Below are 18,029 nucleotides of genomic sequence, written 5' to 3' on the forward strand. Positions count from 1 at the left end.
GTGGACCAAGATCGTGCCATTGCACTCCAGCCTGGGCAACAGAGTGAGACTCCATCTCAAAAAAAAAAGAAAGAAAAGAAAGAAAAGAGGAAAGGAAGGAAGGAAGGAAAGAAAGAAAGAAAGAAACAGAGTGAGACTCCATCTCAAAAAAAGAAAGAAAAGAACGAGAAGGAAAGAAAGGAAAGAAAGAGAGAAAGAAAGAAAAAGAGAAAGAGAGAAAGAAAGGAAAAGAGAAAGAAAGAAAGAAACTGTTATACACTGAGTGCCATTTTAGATGGGGTTTTCTGGGAAGTGCTGTGACATCATTGCTTTAAAAGAGGCCGGGTGCGGTGGCTGACGCCTGTACTCCCAGCGCTTTGGGAGGCCGAGGCAGGAGGATCGCTTGAGCTTGGGAGTTCGAAGTTACAATGAGCTATATCAAGCCACTGCACTCCAGCCTGGGCAATAAGAAAGACCCTGTCTCTTAACAACAACAACAAAGTCAGAAGGAGAGGCTGCCATGGCTACGGCTCCCGGCGACGTCACGGCCAGTTCCGTGACGCGCGGCCAGGGCGGCCCGCGGAGACCGAGGCTCCTCTGTGACGTCAGCAGCCGGCCGGGACACAGCGGGAGGGCAGGTGCGGCCGCGGGGCCTGCCGACTTCACGCAGGGTCCGTGTGGTCCCCGAGGCGCGCAGCGGCTGAAGGAGGCCCCAGTGCCTTGGCGACCGCGGCGGCGGCTTTAGCGTCCGTGACTAGGCAGCAGGGGGTCAGGATGCGGCGAAGCTCCCGCCCGGGCTCGGCCTCGTCCTCGCGCAAGCACACGCCCAACTTTTTCAGCGAGAACAGCTCAGTGAGCATCACCTCGGAGGACAGCAACGGGCTCCGGTCAGCGGGTCCGGGGCCTGGGGACCCCGAGGGCAGAGGAACCCGGGGCCCGACCTGCGGTGAGCCCGCCTTGAGCGCGGGAGTGCCCGGAGGAACCACATGGGCTGGAAGCTCTCGGCAGAAGCCGGCGCCTCGGAGCCACAACTGGCAGACAGACTGTGGCGCGGCAACCGTGAGGGGCGGGGCCTCGGGTGCGGGCGGGGTCGACCCCGGGTGAGCCGATGGAGGGGGCGGGGCCTAAAGGGCGGTGCTGGGCGGGAATGGGACTAAGATGATATCTGGGCACCTCCTACAAGGTGGGTTCTGTAGGGTAAAGGGGAGGTGCTAAATGAGATCCCTTAAGGGGCGGAGCCTCGGTGTCCTCAATGGTTACTGGAAGGGGCGTGTAAAATCTTGTGGTTGGGCGCCGCTGAGAAGGCGCGGCCTCAGTGTTAGCGTGAGAGGCTTCCAGGACAATCGGGCTCCACCAAGACCTAAGGCTGGGGACGGGTCATCCGTTTGGGGGTGGGACCAACTCCGTTTTTTTTTTTTGAAAAGGAGTTTCCCTCTTGTTGCCCAGGCTGAAGTGCAATGGCGCGATCTCAGCTCACCGCAACCTCCGCCTCCCGGGTTCAAACGATTCTTCCCGCCTTAGCCTCCCGAGTAGCTGGGATCACAGGCATGCGCCACCACGCCCGGCTAATTTTTGTGTTTTTAGTAAAGACGGTATTTCTCCATGTTAGTCAGGCTGGCCTCGAACTCCCGACCTCAGGTGATCCGCCTGCCTCGGCCTCCCAAAGCTCTGGGATTACAGGCGTGAGCCACCGCGCGCGGCCAGAAGACCAACTCTTTTCTTTTTCTTTTTTTTTTTTTTGAGACGGAGTCTTGCTCTGTCTCCCGGGCTGGAGTGCAGTGGCGCGATCTCTGCTCACTGCAAGCTCCGCCTCCCGGGTTCACGCCGTTCTGCCTCAGCCTCCAGAGTAGCTGGGACTGCAGGCGCCCGCCACCACGCCCGGCTAGTTTTTTGTATTTTTAGTAGAGACAGGGTTTCACCGTGTTAGCCAGGATGGCCTCGATCTCCTGACCTCGTGATCTGCCCGCCTCGGCCTCCGAAAGTGCTGGGATTACAGGCGTGAGCCACCGCGCCCCGCCCAGGAGACCAGCTCTTGACGGAGCCTCCTTGAGGGGCGGGGCTTCAGAGGGCTGAGCGGGAGCCGGGAAAGGGCTGCGGTGGGACCAAAGCCTTTGAGAGGCTTCCCAGCTTTCTAGCTTCTGGACTGAGCAATCTGCGGCCGGGTCTCGAGGGGAAAATAGGTCTGTGGTGCGCAAGGCCCCAATGGAGTCCTTGGTTTCCCGCAGAACCGACTGGGTCTCCGGTAGTCTCTGAGGAGCCGCTCGACCTTCTGCCGACCCTGGATCTGAGGCCGGAGATGCCTCCCTCGCGCGTGTTCAAGAGCTTTCTGAGTACGGGCCAGGCCAGCTGCGATCCCCTCTGACCCTCGGGTTCCCCTCTCCGAACTCCAGTTCTCTCTGAGCCCCCGACTCCTTTTGAGTATCGAGCCCCTCTCCGAGCCTCAACTCATCCTCTTAGCCCCCATCTAATTCTCCTAGCCCACCCTACTCTTCCTGAACCCCAGGCCCACTCCCAGCCCCTCCCGAGCCCCTTCTGAACCCGGACACCACGCCCGCTGAGCTCCCGCCTGTCCCTGCCGTGGGCCCCTCTCTGACCCCCTGTCCTGGCCTCAGGCCTGCTCTTCCAGGTGCTGAGCGTGTTGTTATCCCTGGCAGGAGACGTGCTGGTCAGCATGTACAGGTCAGAGGGAGGGACGCTGGCGCCCCAGGGGCCGCTCTTTGGAGGAGGTGGGGAGCAGGGCCGGCACCTTGCTGGCGCTTGAGCCGATTCAGATCTGATTGAGTCGTGTTGTCAGGAGCTGGGTCGTGGACCATGGGGTGGGGACTGGAGGGCTGAGCAGGTCGGGGCCTCAGCCTCCCTCCGGTTCCCCAGGGAGGTCTGTTCCATCCGCTTCCTGTTCACGGCTGTGTCGCTGCTGAGCCTCTTTCTGGCAGGTGAGGGGCAGTGAATTCCCTGGAGCCCTTGCCCTGGGTGCTTGGGAGGCAAACCCAGCACATTTTCTCCTACATCCTCGCTCCTGCAGCTCCTGGCATTCCCCTGCAGAGTCCTCTAGTTCCCCCTCAGACTCCCACCGTCCTCCCCAGGCTTAACCCCTCAAGCCTCTTTCCACTGTCCCCCTATGCCGGGGAAACCCATTCTCTTCCTTTTCCTTCCCCTGAGACCCCTCCCCCTCTTTCTCCAGCAATCTGGCTGGGGCTTCTGTACCTGGTCTCTCCTTTGGAGAATGTGAGTTGGGGAGACTGTCCTGGGGTAGGGGGCTGGCAGGTTGTGAATCTGGAGATTGTGGGGGTCCCCTGGACTGTTGGTCTGCTGGGGTGGGGGTAGTGCCAGAGGCTACAATCCTTAAGAAGGGCTGGATATAAACAGGTTTATGAGGGATTGTGCTTGAGGGGCTCTTGGGGGATCTGATACTGGGAGGTCAAGGAGGAGTCGAGGAAAGGGGACACAGTCTTCAAAAAGGAAGCCCTGGCCGTTTCCAGGCTGAGGTAGGAGCAAGGACGACGGGAGCTGAGCGGCTCTGTGTTTTGTCCCTTCATCCAACAGGAACCTAAGGAGATGCTGACTCTAAGGTGAAAGAGGGCACCTAGGGTGGGAAATTGGGGGGCTCAAAGTTGCTTCTTTGAGAACCTTGAAGGCGTGGGGGCCTTTGGGAGGTGTCCAGGGGGACAGGGAGCCAACCCCACGGCGCCCACCTCCCATCTCCAGTGAGTACCACGAGCGCGTGCGCTCCCAGGGGCAGCAGCTGCAACAGCTCCAGGCCGAGCTGGATAAACTCCACAAGGAGGTGTCCACTGTTCGGGCAGCCAACAGTGAGGTGAGCCCGGGCCCACCTTGGAAACCCCTGATGGATCCCTGCTCCTAGGGTCCTGCGACTTAAGCTCCGCCCAGAGCCCTGCGGGATTTCTCCCAGGGCCCACGAAGTCCGCCCCAAAGCAACCAGCTCCCAGAGGTCCCGCCCACCTGTAAAAGCAGCCCGCAAGCCTCGCCCCTCCAGGCCTCGCTCTCCCTCCTTGCAGAGAGTGGCCAAGCTCGTGTTCCAGAGGCTGAATGAGGACTTTGTGCGGAAGCCCGACTATGCGCTGAGCTCTGTGGGTAAGACCCGGAGACACTGGAAGACAGAGACGCAGACAGGAAAGACGCCAAGACCCTGACACAGACATTCCCATGCACCTGACTGGCCGAAGACAGAGCCTCGGACAGCCCCCACTCTGTCCCCGCGCCCCGACTCCTGGCAAGGCCTGGGAGCCTCTGAGGGTTACTTCTCCCTTTTCCAGGAGCCTCCATCGACCTGCAGAAGACATCCCACGACTACGCAGACAGGAACATTGCCTACTTCTGGAATCGCTTCAGCTTCTGGAACTACGCACGGCCGCCCACGGTTATCCTGGAGGTGGGTCTGGAAACATCCCGGGATGTGACCCGGAGCGGGACGCTGGGGAAAGCACCAAAACCTCGCCCTGCAGGCGGAGCCTGGCTGAGTCGAGGGCGTGGCGCTAGGCGGGGCCTGGCTTGGCCTGGGTGGGGCTCTGGACGAGCCCGAGGACCGCCTTTAATTCAAGGAGAGACCTGGCAATGCTGGGGACTGGACCCTGGGCGGGCTGGAGGTGGAGCTCTGGGCGGGCCGATGGATGCGGTCCAGCTGAGGCCCGGGCTGGGGAGTGGCAACCATCGCTCTGTCCGACGATTCTGATGGTCCCTCCGCCCGCCTGCAGCCTCACGTGTTCCCCGGGAATTGCTGGGCTTTTGAAGGCGACCAAGGCCAGGTGGTGATCCAACTGCCGGGCCGAGTGCAGCTGAGCGACATCACTCTGCAGCATCCACCGCCCAGCGTGGAGCACACCGGAGGAGCCAACAGCGCCCCCCGCGATTTCGCGGTCTTTGTGAGTGCGGACGAGGTCAGGAGGTGGGGAATTTTGCCTAGACAGCCCCAAGCAGTCTTGAGAACTGGTGCCATTATCTGAGTCTTCGTTTGCTCATCTATAAAATGGAGATACTACTATTTGCCTCTCAGAGCTGCTGTAGGTCTTTATAGTCATAACCATATCCAGATATTAGTTATTGCTTGCACAGCACTTACTCCGTGCCAAGCAGTTTACATGCATTCTTATTTTGTTGTTGTTTTTGAGAGAGAGTCTCGCTCTTGTCACCCAGGCTGCTGGAGTGCAGTGGAGGGATCTCAGCTCACTGCAACCTCAGCCTCGGGGGTTCAAGCGATTCTTGTGCCTCATCCTCCGGAGTAGCTGGAATTACAGGCGTGCGCCACCACGCCCAGCTAATTTTTGTATTTTTAGTAGAGATGAGGTTTCACCATGTTGGCCAGGATGGTCTTAAACTCCTGACCTCAAGTGATCCGCCCGCCTCGGCCTTCTGAAATGCTAGGATTACAGGCATGAGCCACCGCACCTGCTTTGCACCCATATAACAACCTATGATGTACTGTTATTATCTCTTCCTTTAAAGATGAAGAAAGTAATGCTCAGAGAGGGGACGTTATTTGTACAAGGTAACACAACTAACTGTTGGCAGGACTAAAATTTAAAACCTGGTTTCTTCCCAGGAGGCGGAGCTTGCACTGAGCAGAGATCGCGCCACTGCACTCCAGCCTGGGCGATAGAGTGAGACTCTGTCTCAAAAAAATAAAAAATAAAACCTGGTGTCTTAGAGCCCACATTCTGAATTACAGTATACAACCATCGAAAAATACATAAGAACATGCATATAGCTATTGAATACATAGAAGATCCTCAGCAAAGTTTTCTTCTCTCCCCTCCACCTGTCCCCCTCATGGTTCCTCCTTTCACTCTTCACCCACCAGGGCCTCCAGGTTGATGATGAAACTGAAGTTTTCTTGGGGAAATTCACCTTCGATGTTGAGAAATCGGAGATTCAGACTTTCCACCTGCAGGTGTGTTTGTCTCTAGGGTGAAGGTGCCAAGGGAGTGGGGCAGTGAGGGATGAATTACCCAGGAAGAGGGCAGCCCTTGGCATGATCCATTTGTCTCCCCAGAATGACCCCCCAGCTGCCTTTCCCAAGGTGAAGATCCAGATTCTAAGCAACTGGGGCCACCCCCGTTTCACATGCTTGTATCGAGTCCGTGCCCATGGTGTGCGAACCTCAGAGGCGGCAGAGGGCAGTGCCACAGGGGGGCCCCATTAAACATGCTGATTGTTGGAGTAGAATTGAGTTCTGCTGAAGGATGCTTTGGGGGGCTCTTGTTGGGAGAGCTCTGGCTGCTATTGCATCTAAGTATGGTGGGGCTGACTTCCCAATGCATCCTCTTTTCTTTGAGAAGTCTAGACCAAGATCGTAATAGCAGCTTCCGTTTATGGAGTGCCTACCACGTACAAGAAACAGTGCTGTGGACATTACACACATTACCTAACTTAATTCTCACAACCAGAGAGGGAAGCTGCTCAGGTCAGGAAACTTGTTCAATGTCACACGCTAGTGAAAGGCAGCGCCAGAGCAGTACCCAGGCCCACCTTCCTCCAGAGGCATTCCTCCAGTGCCAGAGCAGTACCCAGGCCCACCTTCCTCTCTAACCACAGAACTGCAGGCAGCCCGAACCCACCTTTGTGCTCAATCCTAGCCCCAGTGGTAAAGTCCCCAACTCCTGCTAGGTACAGGTGGAAGGGTAGCTACCCACTTTCTGCAGGCACACACTCAAAAGCTAAGGAGACTTGAGAATCTCTAGGAAGCTTCTGAGTCACAGAGCTGATGCAGGCCTGGTAGCCCCAACATAGGTTGTCCTTACTGAGACCTGAGTTCCCAACACTGTGTGAGGCACAGGATAGATGATTTAGTGTTCACCAGGCCCTGCCCTCAAGGAGCCTGACAGGGGAACGAAGAGGCTCCAGGAAACAGGACTATGCATTTACAGATCCAAGAATTCTTCACTCTAAGAGTCAAAAGTGGAATTGCAGGGAAAAAAGACGAAGGAGAAGGCAACAAAGGATTAATGAGTTCTACCTAGGGGTAGGAAAGGAGGACCAGCATGAGCAAAGAAACATGCACCATCTTGGAGGGCAATTTGCAATATCTATTAAAATTTTAAATATACACTTTGATCTAGCACTTCCACTTTTAGGAACAAATTCTTCAGAAACATTCCTGTTAAGTGCACAAAGATACATGTACAAAGATGTTCATTATCGCATTATTTGAAAAACACTAGGATTCAAATCTCCAGGAATAAGAGACTGGCACACTCCTACAAAAAAATAAAGATGTAGGCATTAACACTTTCCCAGCTTTAGAAGAATATACAGACTATTAATAGTGTTTATACCTTTAAGAGGTGAAATTCAGCCTGGTGTGGTATCTCATGCCTGTAGTCCCAGCACTTTGGGAGGCTGAGGCAGGTAGATCATGAGGTCAGGAGATCCAGACCATCCTGGCCAACATGGTGAAACCCCATCTCTACTAAAAATACAAAAATTAGCTGGGCGTGGTGGCACGTGCCTACAGTCCCAGCTACTTGGGAGACTGAGGCAGGAAATCACTTGAACCAGGAGACGGAGGTTGCAGTGGGCCAAGATCGTGCCACTGCACTCCAGCCTGGCGACAGAGACTCCGTCTCAAATAAATAAATAATCTGGGGAGTTTTTAGAATTATGAATGAATGCAGCTTTTCTGGAGGGTAGTTTCACAACAGGAACCAAAAGCCTTACAAAGTTTTGTACTCTTTACTCACAGCAATTCCATTTCTAAGAATGTATCCAAAGAATACATAGATGTATTCAAAGGTAATATTTATAAGGAAATTTAACACAGTGTTGTTTATAAAGAAAATTGGAAACTTAGTAACCAAGTAGATAAACTGTTACAAAAAATAAGCAGCCAATAGAAACATTGTGGACATGCTAGTGCGTGCCTGTTATCCCAGCTACTAGGGAGGCTGAGGCAGGAGAATCGCTTGAACCTAGGAGGCAGAGGTTGCGGTGAGCTCAGATCGCACCACTGCACTCCAGCCTGGGAAACAGAGCAAGACTCTGTCTAAATAGTAATAATAATAAGTGATATATGGATAACTTTTTAAAAAGTTAAACTGGCATAAATAAAAAGATAATATTTCCATATTAAAAGTTATATATGCCAAAGGATACTATAAATAAAAAGACAACAACCTGGGAAGAAATGTTTTCAACATGTATGAGATTAAGGGCTAATAACCTTAAAATAAAAGCTATAACACATACATGCAGACTATGAATAGGCTATTGAGAATAACTATAATTTACAAATAACCATATAAGATGTTACCTATGCTTCATATTTCAATAAATTCAAGCTGGGTGTGGTGGCTCACGCCTGTAATTCCAGCACTTTGGGAGGCCGAGGTGGGCGGATCACGAGGTCAGGAGTTTGAAACCAGCCTGACCAACATGGTGAAACCCTGTCTCTACTAAAAATACAAAAATCAGTTGGGCATGCTGGCGCATGCCTGTAATCCCAGCTACTCAGGAGACTGAGGCAGGAGAATCACTTGAACCTGGGAGGCAGAGGTTGCAGTGACCTGAGATTGTGCCACTGCACTCCAGCCTGGGCAACAGAGTGAGACTCGGTCACAAAAAAAAAACTGAAAAAATAAATAAATTCAACTAAAAATTATTTTTTGCTTCTTTTTTACCTGTCAGATTAACAAAAGGGGTAAGTTTGACCATAATTTTTGTTATGAAGGATAATTTGCAATATCAAAATTTTAAGTATAACCTTTGATATAGCATTTCCACTTTTAGGAACAAATTCTTCAGAAACATTCTGGTTAAGTGCACAGACATATATGTGCAAGGATGTTCATTATAGCGCTGAAATAAACTAGGAGTCAAATCTCCATAAATAAGAGATTAGCTAAATAAACTAAGGTATACTCCTACAAAAAAAAAAAAAAAAAAAGATGGCCAAATTCAGTGGCTTATGCCGGTAATCCCAGCACTTTGGGAGGCCAAGGTGGGCAGGTCACCTGAGGTCTCAAGTTCAAGACCAGCCAACATAGTAAAACCACATCTCTACTAAAAATACAAAAATTAGCCAGGCGTGGTGGTGCATGCCTGTAGTCCCAGCTACTTGGGAGGCAGAGGCAAGATAATCGCTTGAACCCAGAAGGCAGAAGTTGCAGTGAGCCGAGATCGCGATATTGCACTCCGGCCTAGGCAACAGAGAGACTACGTCTCAAAAAAAAAAAAGGAATGAAGCAATAGGTTCTGATAGGTAAGACACCCAAAATGTGTTAAATAAAAAGGTACAAGTAGTATGTATAAATATTCCATTTATAAAAATCTATTTTCCAGATCTAGGAAAAACAGGGGCCCTTACCTGCTCCACTCTGTACAATATTTATATTTGAAGTAACTTCAGACTAACAAGCACACATTTTAAAATTAGAATAACAAATTTTAACACATGCTAAAACAGTACGTGTAGACAAAAAGTTATATGCCCAATATGTTTTATCAGGATATGGGAGTTTGAGTGATATTTTTTCTGTACTTAAAATTTTTCTTTTCTTTTCTGAGACAGAATCTCACTCTGTAGCTCATGCTGGGGTGCAGTGGTGCAATATTGGCTCTCTGCAACCTCCGCCTCCTGAGTTCAAGCGATTCTCCTGCCTCAGCCTCCTGAGTAGTTGGAATTATAGGCACCTGCCACCACACCCAGCTAATTTCTGTATTTTTATTAGAGATGGGGTTTCATCATGTTGGCCAGGCTGGTCTTGAACTCCTGACCTCAAATGATCTGCCCTCCTCAGCCTCCCAAAGTGCTGGGATTACAGGCATGAGCCACCATGCCCAGCCAGAATTTTTCTACAATGAATACATGTATTCTCTATTAAGAAAAAATTAGCTCTTAAAAAAATTCAGGATTTTCACCTGTCTTTAGGACCAAAATTATCACTACTCCCTCCCCTCCAGGAAGTCTACATAGCCTTTGCTCCACCTTAAAACTCATCCTTCCTTCTCCTTTTGCTGCTTTTTATGAGGTCTGACACTTTCCATCTTTGTGTTCCCAGACCAGCTCTGCCCTGAGGGAGGGAAGGTGAAGGCTGGGTGTTTAGCTTACATTCAAATTTTGTATTTCCTTTTCTTGTGCGTGAAATGGGGTCTTGCGATGTTGCCCAGACCTGGTCTGGAACTCCTGGGCTCAAGCAGTCCTCCCACCTCAGCCTCCCAAGCTGAGGACTACAGGCACATCATACCGCCCCTGGCTGTATTTTCAAAAACAGTAAGTCAGTGTCTCTAGAATGAATAGATATCTGCCCAGAAATACTCAAGTGTGAGTGGGGCTTTACACCACAGGCATCCTTCACTTAACAACCCCTAAGTCAACAAACTGAGGTGCAGAGAAGGGATATAAACATTGCTAACAGCAGCCTCCCACCTAAAATTTACACACACAGAGTGGTGGCAAAGCATTGGTCTTCACTGGTCTTTATTGAATGAAGGTTGTCAGGAGCAAGCAGGTGGGATCAAGAGCAGCAAAAGCAGAAACGAGTATAAAAGTATCAAAAAATACAAAGTGCTAGCACTGAGGAGTGTGTGAAGGGTTGGGTTGTGGCCCCGAGGGACCTCTGGGACACCGGATTCAGGACTTGCCACAGCCTCCAAGGGAACCTAGGCCTGGGGGGCCTGTGCAGGACCCTTGGCTGAGGGTGGAAGTGGCTTGAGTGGGGCCCAACCCTGGGCCCTGAAGTACGAGACCAGTTGTGTGGGCACTTCTGCGAGTACAGTCTGTGCCAATGCCTCCCGAGGGGCCTGCCAAGAAAAGGGAAAGGTCAGTGGTGGCCCAGAACAGCTGCCCAAAGTCTGCATTTCATACCCAAGAACCCAACCATACCCCAGACTTTGAGGAAAAGGTGAGCATCCCTTGGGCCTAAACCCTACTCACATCAGGGAAAGGTGAAAGGGTAAACTCCCAGATCAAATTTGCACCCACTCACATTCTGGAACCGGCGGTAGGGTACAAACTGCACAATGTCGCGGGCAGCGGCCTGCCCAGAACGTGTATGCAGGGGTCCACCATCAGCATCCAGCTGCTCCATGGCCTCAAAGTCAGCACCACCCACACCCACAATGATCACTGACATGGGCAGGTTCGAGGCGCGCACCACAGCCTCACGTGTGGCTTCCACATCCGTCACAGCACCATCAGTCAGCAGCAACAGCACGAAGTATTGCTGGGGACAAGCCCATTCAAGTCCTGAAGCAGATCCTCCTCCCAAACCCCTGCAAACACCCCAGCCACACATCCCCACACTGATACAGGCCGGGCGCAATGGCTCACGCCTGTAATCCCAGCACTTTGGGAGGCCAAGACAGGCAGATCATTTGAGATCAGGAGTTTGCGACCACCCCAGCCAACATGGTAAAACCCTGTTCTCTATTAAAAATATAAAAATTAGCTGGGCATGGTGGCACATGCCTGTAATCCAAGCTACTAGGAAGGCTGAGGCAGGAGAATCACTTGAACCCAGGAGGTGGAGGTTGCAGTGAGCTGAGATCGCATCACTGCACTCCAGCCTGGGTGACAGAGCAAGAGTCCATCTCAAAAAAAAAAAAAAAAAGTCCTTTGTTCCATAACCCTCAAGGAAGCCCTTGACTGCCACCACTGCCACTGCCGCCCACGACTCTCACCGAGGCAGTCCCCTGATGTGCAGCCTGGGCTGCAAACCTGGCCACGTGGTTGATGATGGGTGCAAAGTTGGTGGGGCCATAGAGGCGAACTTGGGGCAGGGCTTGGCGGTAGGCATCCACAATGCCCTGGATGCCTGCAGAGGAGAGCAAGAAATACCGTAAAGTCCTGGACCTCTCAGGACTACACCAGTCCTGAAATCACCCCATCCCAGCCCAGGAGATCTGGGAACCTGGGTGCATTTCATTCATTCACCCTTGTAAACCAGGGTACTTGACTCTCTCCTACACATGAGGAAACTAAGGTTCAAAGACAGGAGGGGACTTGCCCTAAATCACAGCTTGAATTAACACCCAGATGAGAGGGATTCTCCTGAACAAATCCAGGAGAGTTTGAGAATCAGATTATAACCTATTTAATAATAATCCATTTGATACAATAAGGATCCGTACTATGGATTAATTACTGTGGGAGAAGGGAAAGCTCCTAATAAATGTAGAAGAAAGAATTACACAATCATTTGACAATCACAGAAATGACTGATTCAGGCAAGGATCATCAATGGATGTTAAAACTAGAAAGTACAGCCAGGCACAGTGGCATATGCCAGTAGTCCCAGCTACTCACGAGGCTGAGGTGGGAGGACTGCTTGAGCCCAGGGGTTCAAGGCCAGCTTAGGCAACATAGTGAGACCCCCCCATCACTTAAAAAATAAAAAACTAGAGGGGAAAGTTGATGTGTATGTGATGGATATTTATATAGTCTCTTCCTGAAATAGACTTACTAATTAGAAAGGGGAAAATAGTACTTGTATAATGGAGAAACCTGGTAGATCTGACCTTAACTAAGTGACCAAAGTTAACATGACTGGTAACAGGACAAATCAACATCATGTGCCTCTGAATATGATGCACTGAGAATACACAGCATCACTTTGGTGGTATTCCTGCCAAAAATGTACAACCTGAATCTAATCCTGAGGATTTATCGGGTAAACTCAAACTGAGGGACATTCTAGAAAATATCTGGCCTATATTGTTTATATCATGAAATGTTAATATCATGAAAGGCAAGAAGTCGTCCATATAAAAAATATATACTAACTGAATGCAATGTGTGATCTGAGATTTTCTTTTGCTGTAAAAGATACTAGGACAATTGGCAAAATCTGAATAAATGCTATAGGTTGGATAATAGTATAGATGTTAATTTCCTGATTTGGAGGATTGGTGTGTGATGTGTAAGAAAGAGTCTTTGATTTTAGGAGATACTGAAGTACTCAGAGGTAAAGAGCCAGGTGGATAATGATGGGTACAAAGTTGGTAGGACCATAGAGGCAAACCTGAGGCAGGGCTATTTATTACAGCATTCTCCAACATATGTATACATGCGTATACATACATAAACACATACATTTATTTCCCTTGAAATGTGAATGTATGTATATATGTATACATGTACATACACACACACACTCATATATATATATACACACACACACACACACACACACTGTATACATGTATGAGAAAAGAGAAAGTAAATGTGGTAAACTGTTATGTTAGGGTAATTGGGATAAAGGTGAAGAGCCCCTGTGAACTCAGGCCCTGAGCCCTGAGTTCCAAGGAACTGAGCTTCTGTGACTATTCTTGCAACTTTTCTGAACTTTTCTGAAAATACAAGTCTGAACTTAATTGAAATACAAAATTAAAATTTTAAAACCCAGATCAGATCAGGTCACATTTTCCACTTCAGCTTGTGCCCACCTTGGGGTGCTGGGGAGTCAAAAGGTTTGGCCCGCAACAAAGGGCTTGGTGGACTCGCAAAACACACCCTGCAAGGAGGTAAGCAAGGCTTCCACTGATGCTCAAATAAGTACCCGTTAGGTTCTAGGCAAAGATAATAATGATAATATAACAGATACCATTTTTCAGAGAAGACTTAATACGCACCAGGCTTACTGCTTTACTTGTAGCCTCTCCTTGAGTACTCAATTTCATACAATATTTAGTCTTCTTATGAAACCAAAGCACACAGAGAGTAAACAATCTGCCCCAAGTCATGTGGCATGATTTTTTTTTTCTTTTTTTTTTTTGAGACAGGGTCTCACTCTGTCACCCAGGCTGGAGTGTAGTGGCATGATCATGATCATGGCTCACCACAGCCTCAACCTCCTGGGCTCAGGAGATCCTCCCACCTCAGCCTCCTGAGTAGCTAGAACTGCAGGCACCTGCCAACATGCTTGGCTAATTTTTGTATTTTTAGTAGAGACAGGGTTTTGGCTGGTCTGGAACTCCTGGGCTCAAGGGATCCAACCACCTTGGCCTCCCGACTGAGTGCTAGGATTATGGGCGTGAGCCACCACTCCTGGCCTGACATGATGATTTGATTCCACAGGCCTAGCTCTAAACTCTTGACTCTTGGATTACCAGTGCCTACTTCCAGACACACCTTCTTATCTAGGTTTCTGGCCTCTACCTCCATGGTCACTACACGATTGTCCTTCAACTCCTGAGCTGAGACCTAGGTAGGGGAAGATGACATCACCTCATGAATTCACTGATGTTAAGTCCCTCCCCACCCTCTGGGCTGGGCGCAGTGCTCACGCCTGTAATCCCAGCATTTTGGGAGGCCAAGGCAGGTGAATCACCTGAGGTCACGAGTTTGAGACCAGCTTGGCCAACATGGCGAAACCCTGTCTCTATTAAACATACAAAAATTAGCCAGGCATGGTGGCATGTGCCTGTAGTCCCAGCTACTTGGGAGGCTGAGACAGAAGAATTGCTTGAAGCCAGTAGGCAAGTAAGCCAAGATTGCACCACTGCACTCCAGCCTGGATGACAGAGCAAGACTCTTTCCCAAAAAATAAAAATTAAATAAAATCCACCCTCTGGACAATGAAGGCAGGTATCTGCCCTCACTCTCCCTTTTACTCATGCAGGCTTGCCCCTGTGTGTGTGGACTGACCTGCCTCAGGGTGGATAGGGAAACTTACCTGCACAGTAGGGGTTACCAGGGTTGAAATTCAAGGCAAATTCATGCGAGACCTGGAGACAAGAATGAAAACGAGGTTTTTTCCCCATGACCTCTGTGCTGATAATGAAAAAAGACACTATGGCGTGTGCCAAGATTCCTACAGGAGCTATGGAGTCCTGAGCACTTGCTGTCTACCTGCCTGCAGGAATCCATCCCTGCATCTCCTCTTAAAGCTGAGTGCCAGGTAGCAACTAAATTTACCACATCCCCCAAAATCAGGACCCTGAAACTGAAAACAGGAGTGGCAGAAAGAGAGGGAGCTCACCTGCCAGTCAGGGGGAACCTGGGCCCCAAATCCAAATGCAGGGAACAGCTTGTCTCTGTGGGAGGACAGTGTATTGGGCAAGAGGCAGTGAGGGGACTGTGAGCCCAGAGGCTGAAGCATCTGCAGGGAACGGGTATAGCCAAGAGAAGCAGATACTCACGAGTCGTAGTCCTGAACCACGCTGCCCACACTCCACAGTGCCATCAGGTACTCATTGACCCCTGTTGGACTCAGGTAGTGTAGGGAGTCAGGTGAGGAGGGGTCTCCATTGGAGCCAGTGAAGTCCACGCCCACCTGGGAGGAGGTGAGGAAGGGAGCTAAAGACCACCTTGAGCCCCAGACCTGTTCTCTTGCCCTTGGTAAGGCAACTTACAGTGAAGTTGATCTGACAGCCTCCCATCACATAGTCCAGAAAGGAATACTCTGTTTCTACCTGCAAATGAAACCAGGGTCATGCCTGGGGTGATAGCAGTTGATGTCATGGAGCTCAGGAATCAGAGCCTTGGTTACATGGGCTTTTGTCTCACCCGGCAAATCTTGACACAAATAGTTCCAGAGTTCTTGTAGCTTTTCTTTTTCTGCTGCTTCTCAGGGTGGATGCATTCAAACTCAGCCTGGTGAGGACAGAAAAATTAGGGTAGGAAATTCTCAGATCATCAGCCAAGGACTCGAGCTGCCTTCTCCTCCCTCTCTAACTCCGAGCTTCAGCTATCTAGGCCCATTTCCACACCCATGGCAAGACCAGCACTCACCGGGACTGCTTGCAGCTGGGCCAAGCTGGTGTGGAAGGTACCGATGAGATCATGTGACCCGTCACTGTCATAATCGGAGCATCGCACCTGAGGCGATAGTGTGTGTGGACATAAACGAGTCAGGTGGCAGATGAGAGTAAGTCCCTCCCCAGGTTCTCTTCCCCAGCCCAGTCCACGCAGGAGACAAGCTCCTCACCTCGATGGGTGTGCTGGGGTCCCCACCACAGAAATGCTGAACAGGGACTGAGAAACGCTTCCATGTAGGGTTCAGGTTGTTCTTGATGACCTGAAGGTCGAGGCCAAGGCCTCCAGTGAGTTCTGGCATGGCCAGTGAGGAGCTGCCACAATTCTCTACCCACCTGCAGTTTCTTTCTCCCCGAGTTCCAAACCTTGCTAGTCACAGGCCCCAGGAGATTCTCTCCTACCCCAACCCACCCAATCCCAGGGCTCTCATACCTCAGATCTGTACACCAGGTGCCATTTCCCATCACGCTGGCGGAAGAACTCCAGAAATGGATCCGACTTTCCCAGGAAGTCCTGCCAATGCGAGACCGCAGTTACAAAACTCAGGAACAAACCACCACTATGCCATCCCTCTGTCCACACTCCCATCCCCCCATACACCATCCTTGGCCCCTTAACTCTTGGATTACCAGTGCCTACTTCCAGACACACCTTCTTATCTAGGTTTCTGGCCTCTACCTCCATGGTCACTACACGATTGTCCTTCAACTCCTGAGCTGAGACCTAGGTAGGGGAAGACTACATCACCTCATGAATTCACTGATGTTAAGTCCCTCCCCAACCCTTGTTGGGTTCCTTACCGTGATGGTCCCCTGCCCAGCGGGTTTTCCAGGCTTCAGCATCAAGGGGAGAGTCAGTACCTGGCTGGACACAATCTGGGGCAAAGCGGGGAAGGGAGTTTCAGGATTAACAGGCAGGGTTAGGTCCTGCTTGCCGCCTACCTCCAGGTAGGCTAGGTTGTCTCACGACCTGTGTCTGAAGGATCCTAATTCCCAGCCCTACATACCTGTCCTAGGGAACACTCAGCACCCCCTAGGAAGTCATCATCCCCCAGTGCTGGTGTCTTGTTGTCTATGTCATAGATTCCAAAGCGTAGCTTCTGAACTGTCTCAAAGTGGTACTCAAGCTGCAGGGTCTTGGAGAACTCAGGGCTTGAGCAGTTCCGCACTCGTTCTGTCCGGCCAAGCTGTGGGCAGAGGCCAGTAAGCATCCCAGTCATAGCCTCCACCCCAAAACACAATATTAGACTCCCTCCACAACCTTAACCTCCATAATCTGCCTCACCTCAGCCCAGCTACCCCCTCCCACATCCTGTAAAAGGACGCAGAGTGGATCAGACTTGGAGCCGATGTCCTTGTCAATGAGATGGTCACAGGAAATGGACAGCTGAACCAAGGTCACGCAGTGGGCCATCTGAGGGAAAAGAAGCTGGGTCAAGCACCAGGGAGCCTTCTCTCCCCTTTCCCGACTGCAGGTCCCAGCTTGGGACCCAGGCAGGGCTGAGCATACGTCCACCCCCGTGACACCCAAGGAAGAAAAGGCCTTATAGCCTCCAAACTCCTCCACCCCCAGGTGAGCTCACTGGCACAGATGGCGGCAGTTACAACCAACCCTGGTCTGAAGATATTGAAAAGGGGTACTAGCCTCCATCTACAACTGTGACCCCAAACTATCCTCACCCTAAAATTTGTCTTAATCCCAATAGGGCTGTCCAAACCCAGACTCTAATCTTGGTCTTTGCAAAGACCAATAAATCTTTCTGACCCCCTTACTGGTTCCAGGTCAGACCCTAATTCAAGTTCTGATCCTAATATAACCCCAAATATAACTATGATCCACAAAGTATCTTCTTCCAGTGATTTCTCACTAACCCTGGGGACCTAACTCTTAGGGTGGAGTTATGATCCCCCTACTAATTCTCCTCACCTCTAATGAGTGCTCATGTCCAACTCCTATTTCCACTGCTGCTGCCCAATCTAAGCCATCACTGTTCCTCACCTGGCTTACAGCATTAGCCCCTTCAACTGGTCTCCCTTATTCTATGCTGTCTCCACCTCCATTCCCCCACCTCCACCCCAGCAGGTTATTCTAAATACAGCAGTCAGGTTGATCCTATTAAAACGTAAGTGAGGCTGGACACGGTGGCTCATGCCTGTAATCCTGGCACTTTGGGAGGCCAAGGTGGGTAGATCACTTGAGGTCGGGAGTTTGAGACCAGCGTAGCCAACATGGTGAAAGCCCGTCTCTACTAAAAAAGATACAAAAATTAGCTGGGCATGGTGGCGCGTGCCGGTAATCCTGGCTACTCAGGAGGCTGAGGCAGGAGAATTGCTTGAACCCAGGA

The 18,029-nt window shown here is 50.7% G+C and overlaps 2 protein-coding genes across 14 annotated transcripts in view; one reads left to right on the top strand and one right to left on the bottom strand.

Annotated features, from left to right (window-relative positions):
• Positions 1 to 582: 582 nt before the first annotated feature.
• Positions 583 to 7,406, top strand: SPAG4 (sperm associated antigen 4). Of its 3 annotated transcripts, none has more exons than XM_023220545.1 (12): positions 583 to 1,057; positions 2,205 to 2,309; positions 2,592 to 2,658; positions 2,851 to 2,912; positions 3,161 to 3,204; positions 3,523 to 3,548; positions 3,685 to 3,793; positions 3,996 to 4,071; positions 4,254 to 4,369; positions 4,692 to 4,882; positions 5,795 to 5,884; positions 5,987 to 7,406. In XM_023220545.1, exons 1-12 carry the CDS (start codon positions 754 to 756, stop codon positions 6,015 to 6,017), a joined length of 1,221 nt encoding a protein of 406 aa, XP_023076313.1. In that variant the 5' UTR covers positions 583 to 753; the 3' UTR covers positions 6,018 to 7,406. The 3 variants fall into 3 exon arrangements, with proteins under 3 accessions (XP_023076313.1, XP_023076312.1, XP_023076314.1); XM_023220544.1 differs by having other exon boundaries at positions 4,692 to 4,859; positions 5,987 to 6,163; XM_023220546.1 differs by having other exon boundaries at positions 583 to 1,038; positions 4,692 to 4,859; positions 5,987 to 6,163.
• A 2,985-nt stretch (positions 7,407 to 10,391) lies between these two features.
• LOC111548185 (RNA-binding protein 12) overlaps positions 10,392 to 18,029 on the bottom strand; it is a 37,943-nt gene continuing 30,305 nt past the window's right edge. For all 11 annotated transcript variants that reach the window (XM_023220531.1, XM_023220540.2, XM_023220535.2 and 8 more), the window contains 15 exons: positions 16,970 to 17,098; positions 16,692 to 16,871; positions 16,486 to 16,560; positions 16,337 to 16,408; positions 16,118 to 16,198; positions 15,858 to 15,947; positions 15,662 to 15,748; positions 15,437 to 15,523; positions 15,283 to 15,342; positions 15,070 to 15,203; positions 14,910 to 14,964; positions 14,604 to 14,655; positions 11,611 to 11,744; positions 10,917 to 11,153; positions 10,392 to 10,731 (listed from right to left, as the gene is read on the bottom strand). In XM_023220531.1, the coding sequence (XP_023076299.1) occupies positions 10,591 to 10,731; positions 10,917 to 11,153; positions 11,611 to 11,744; positions 14,604 to 14,655; positions 14,910 to 14,964; positions 15,070 to 15,203; positions 15,283 to 15,342; positions 15,437 to 15,523; positions 15,662 to 15,748; positions 15,858 to 15,947; positions 16,118 to 16,198; positions 16,337 to 16,408; positions 16,486 to 16,560; positions 16,692 to 16,871; positions 16,970 to 17,098 (1,614 nt within the window). In that variant the 3' untranslated portion in view covers positions 10,392 to 10,590. The remainder of the gene's footprint in view (positions 10,732 to 10,916; positions 11,154 to 11,610; positions 11,745 to 14,603; positions 14,656 to 14,909; positions 14,965 to 15,069; positions 15,204 to 15,282; positions 15,343 to 15,436; positions 15,524 to 15,661; positions 15,749 to 15,857; positions 15,948 to 16,117; positions 16,199 to 16,336; positions 16,409 to 16,485; positions 16,561 to 16,691; positions 16,872 to 16,969; positions 17,099 to 18,029) is intronic.

Source organism: Piliocolobus tephrosceles, chromosome 20, assembly GCF_002776525.5.
Source record: "Piliocolobus tephrosceles isolate RC106 chromosome 20, ASM277652v3, whole genome shotgun sequence".
Lineage (NCBI taxonomy): Eukaryota > Metazoa > Chordata > Mammalia > Primates > Cercopithecidae > Piliocolobus > Piliocolobus tephrosceles.

What these genes read in the sequence shown, in the direction of transcription:
- SPAG4 (XM_023220544.1), top strand. Translation starts at nt 754, where the DNA reads ATGCGGCGAAGCTCCCGCCCGGGCTCGGCCTCGTCCTCGCGCAAGCAC. An exon ending in CGTGAGGGGCGGGGCCTCGG is followed by an intron (nt 1,058 to 2,204) that starts GTGCGGGCGGGG and finishes GGTTTCCCGCAG; the next exon opens with AACCGACTGGGTCTCCGGTA. An exon ending in GCTGAGCCTCTTTCTGGCAG is followed by an intron (nt 2,913 to 3,160) that starts GTGAGGGGCAGT and finishes CTCTTTCTCCAG; the next exon opens with CAATCTGGCTGGGGCTTCTG.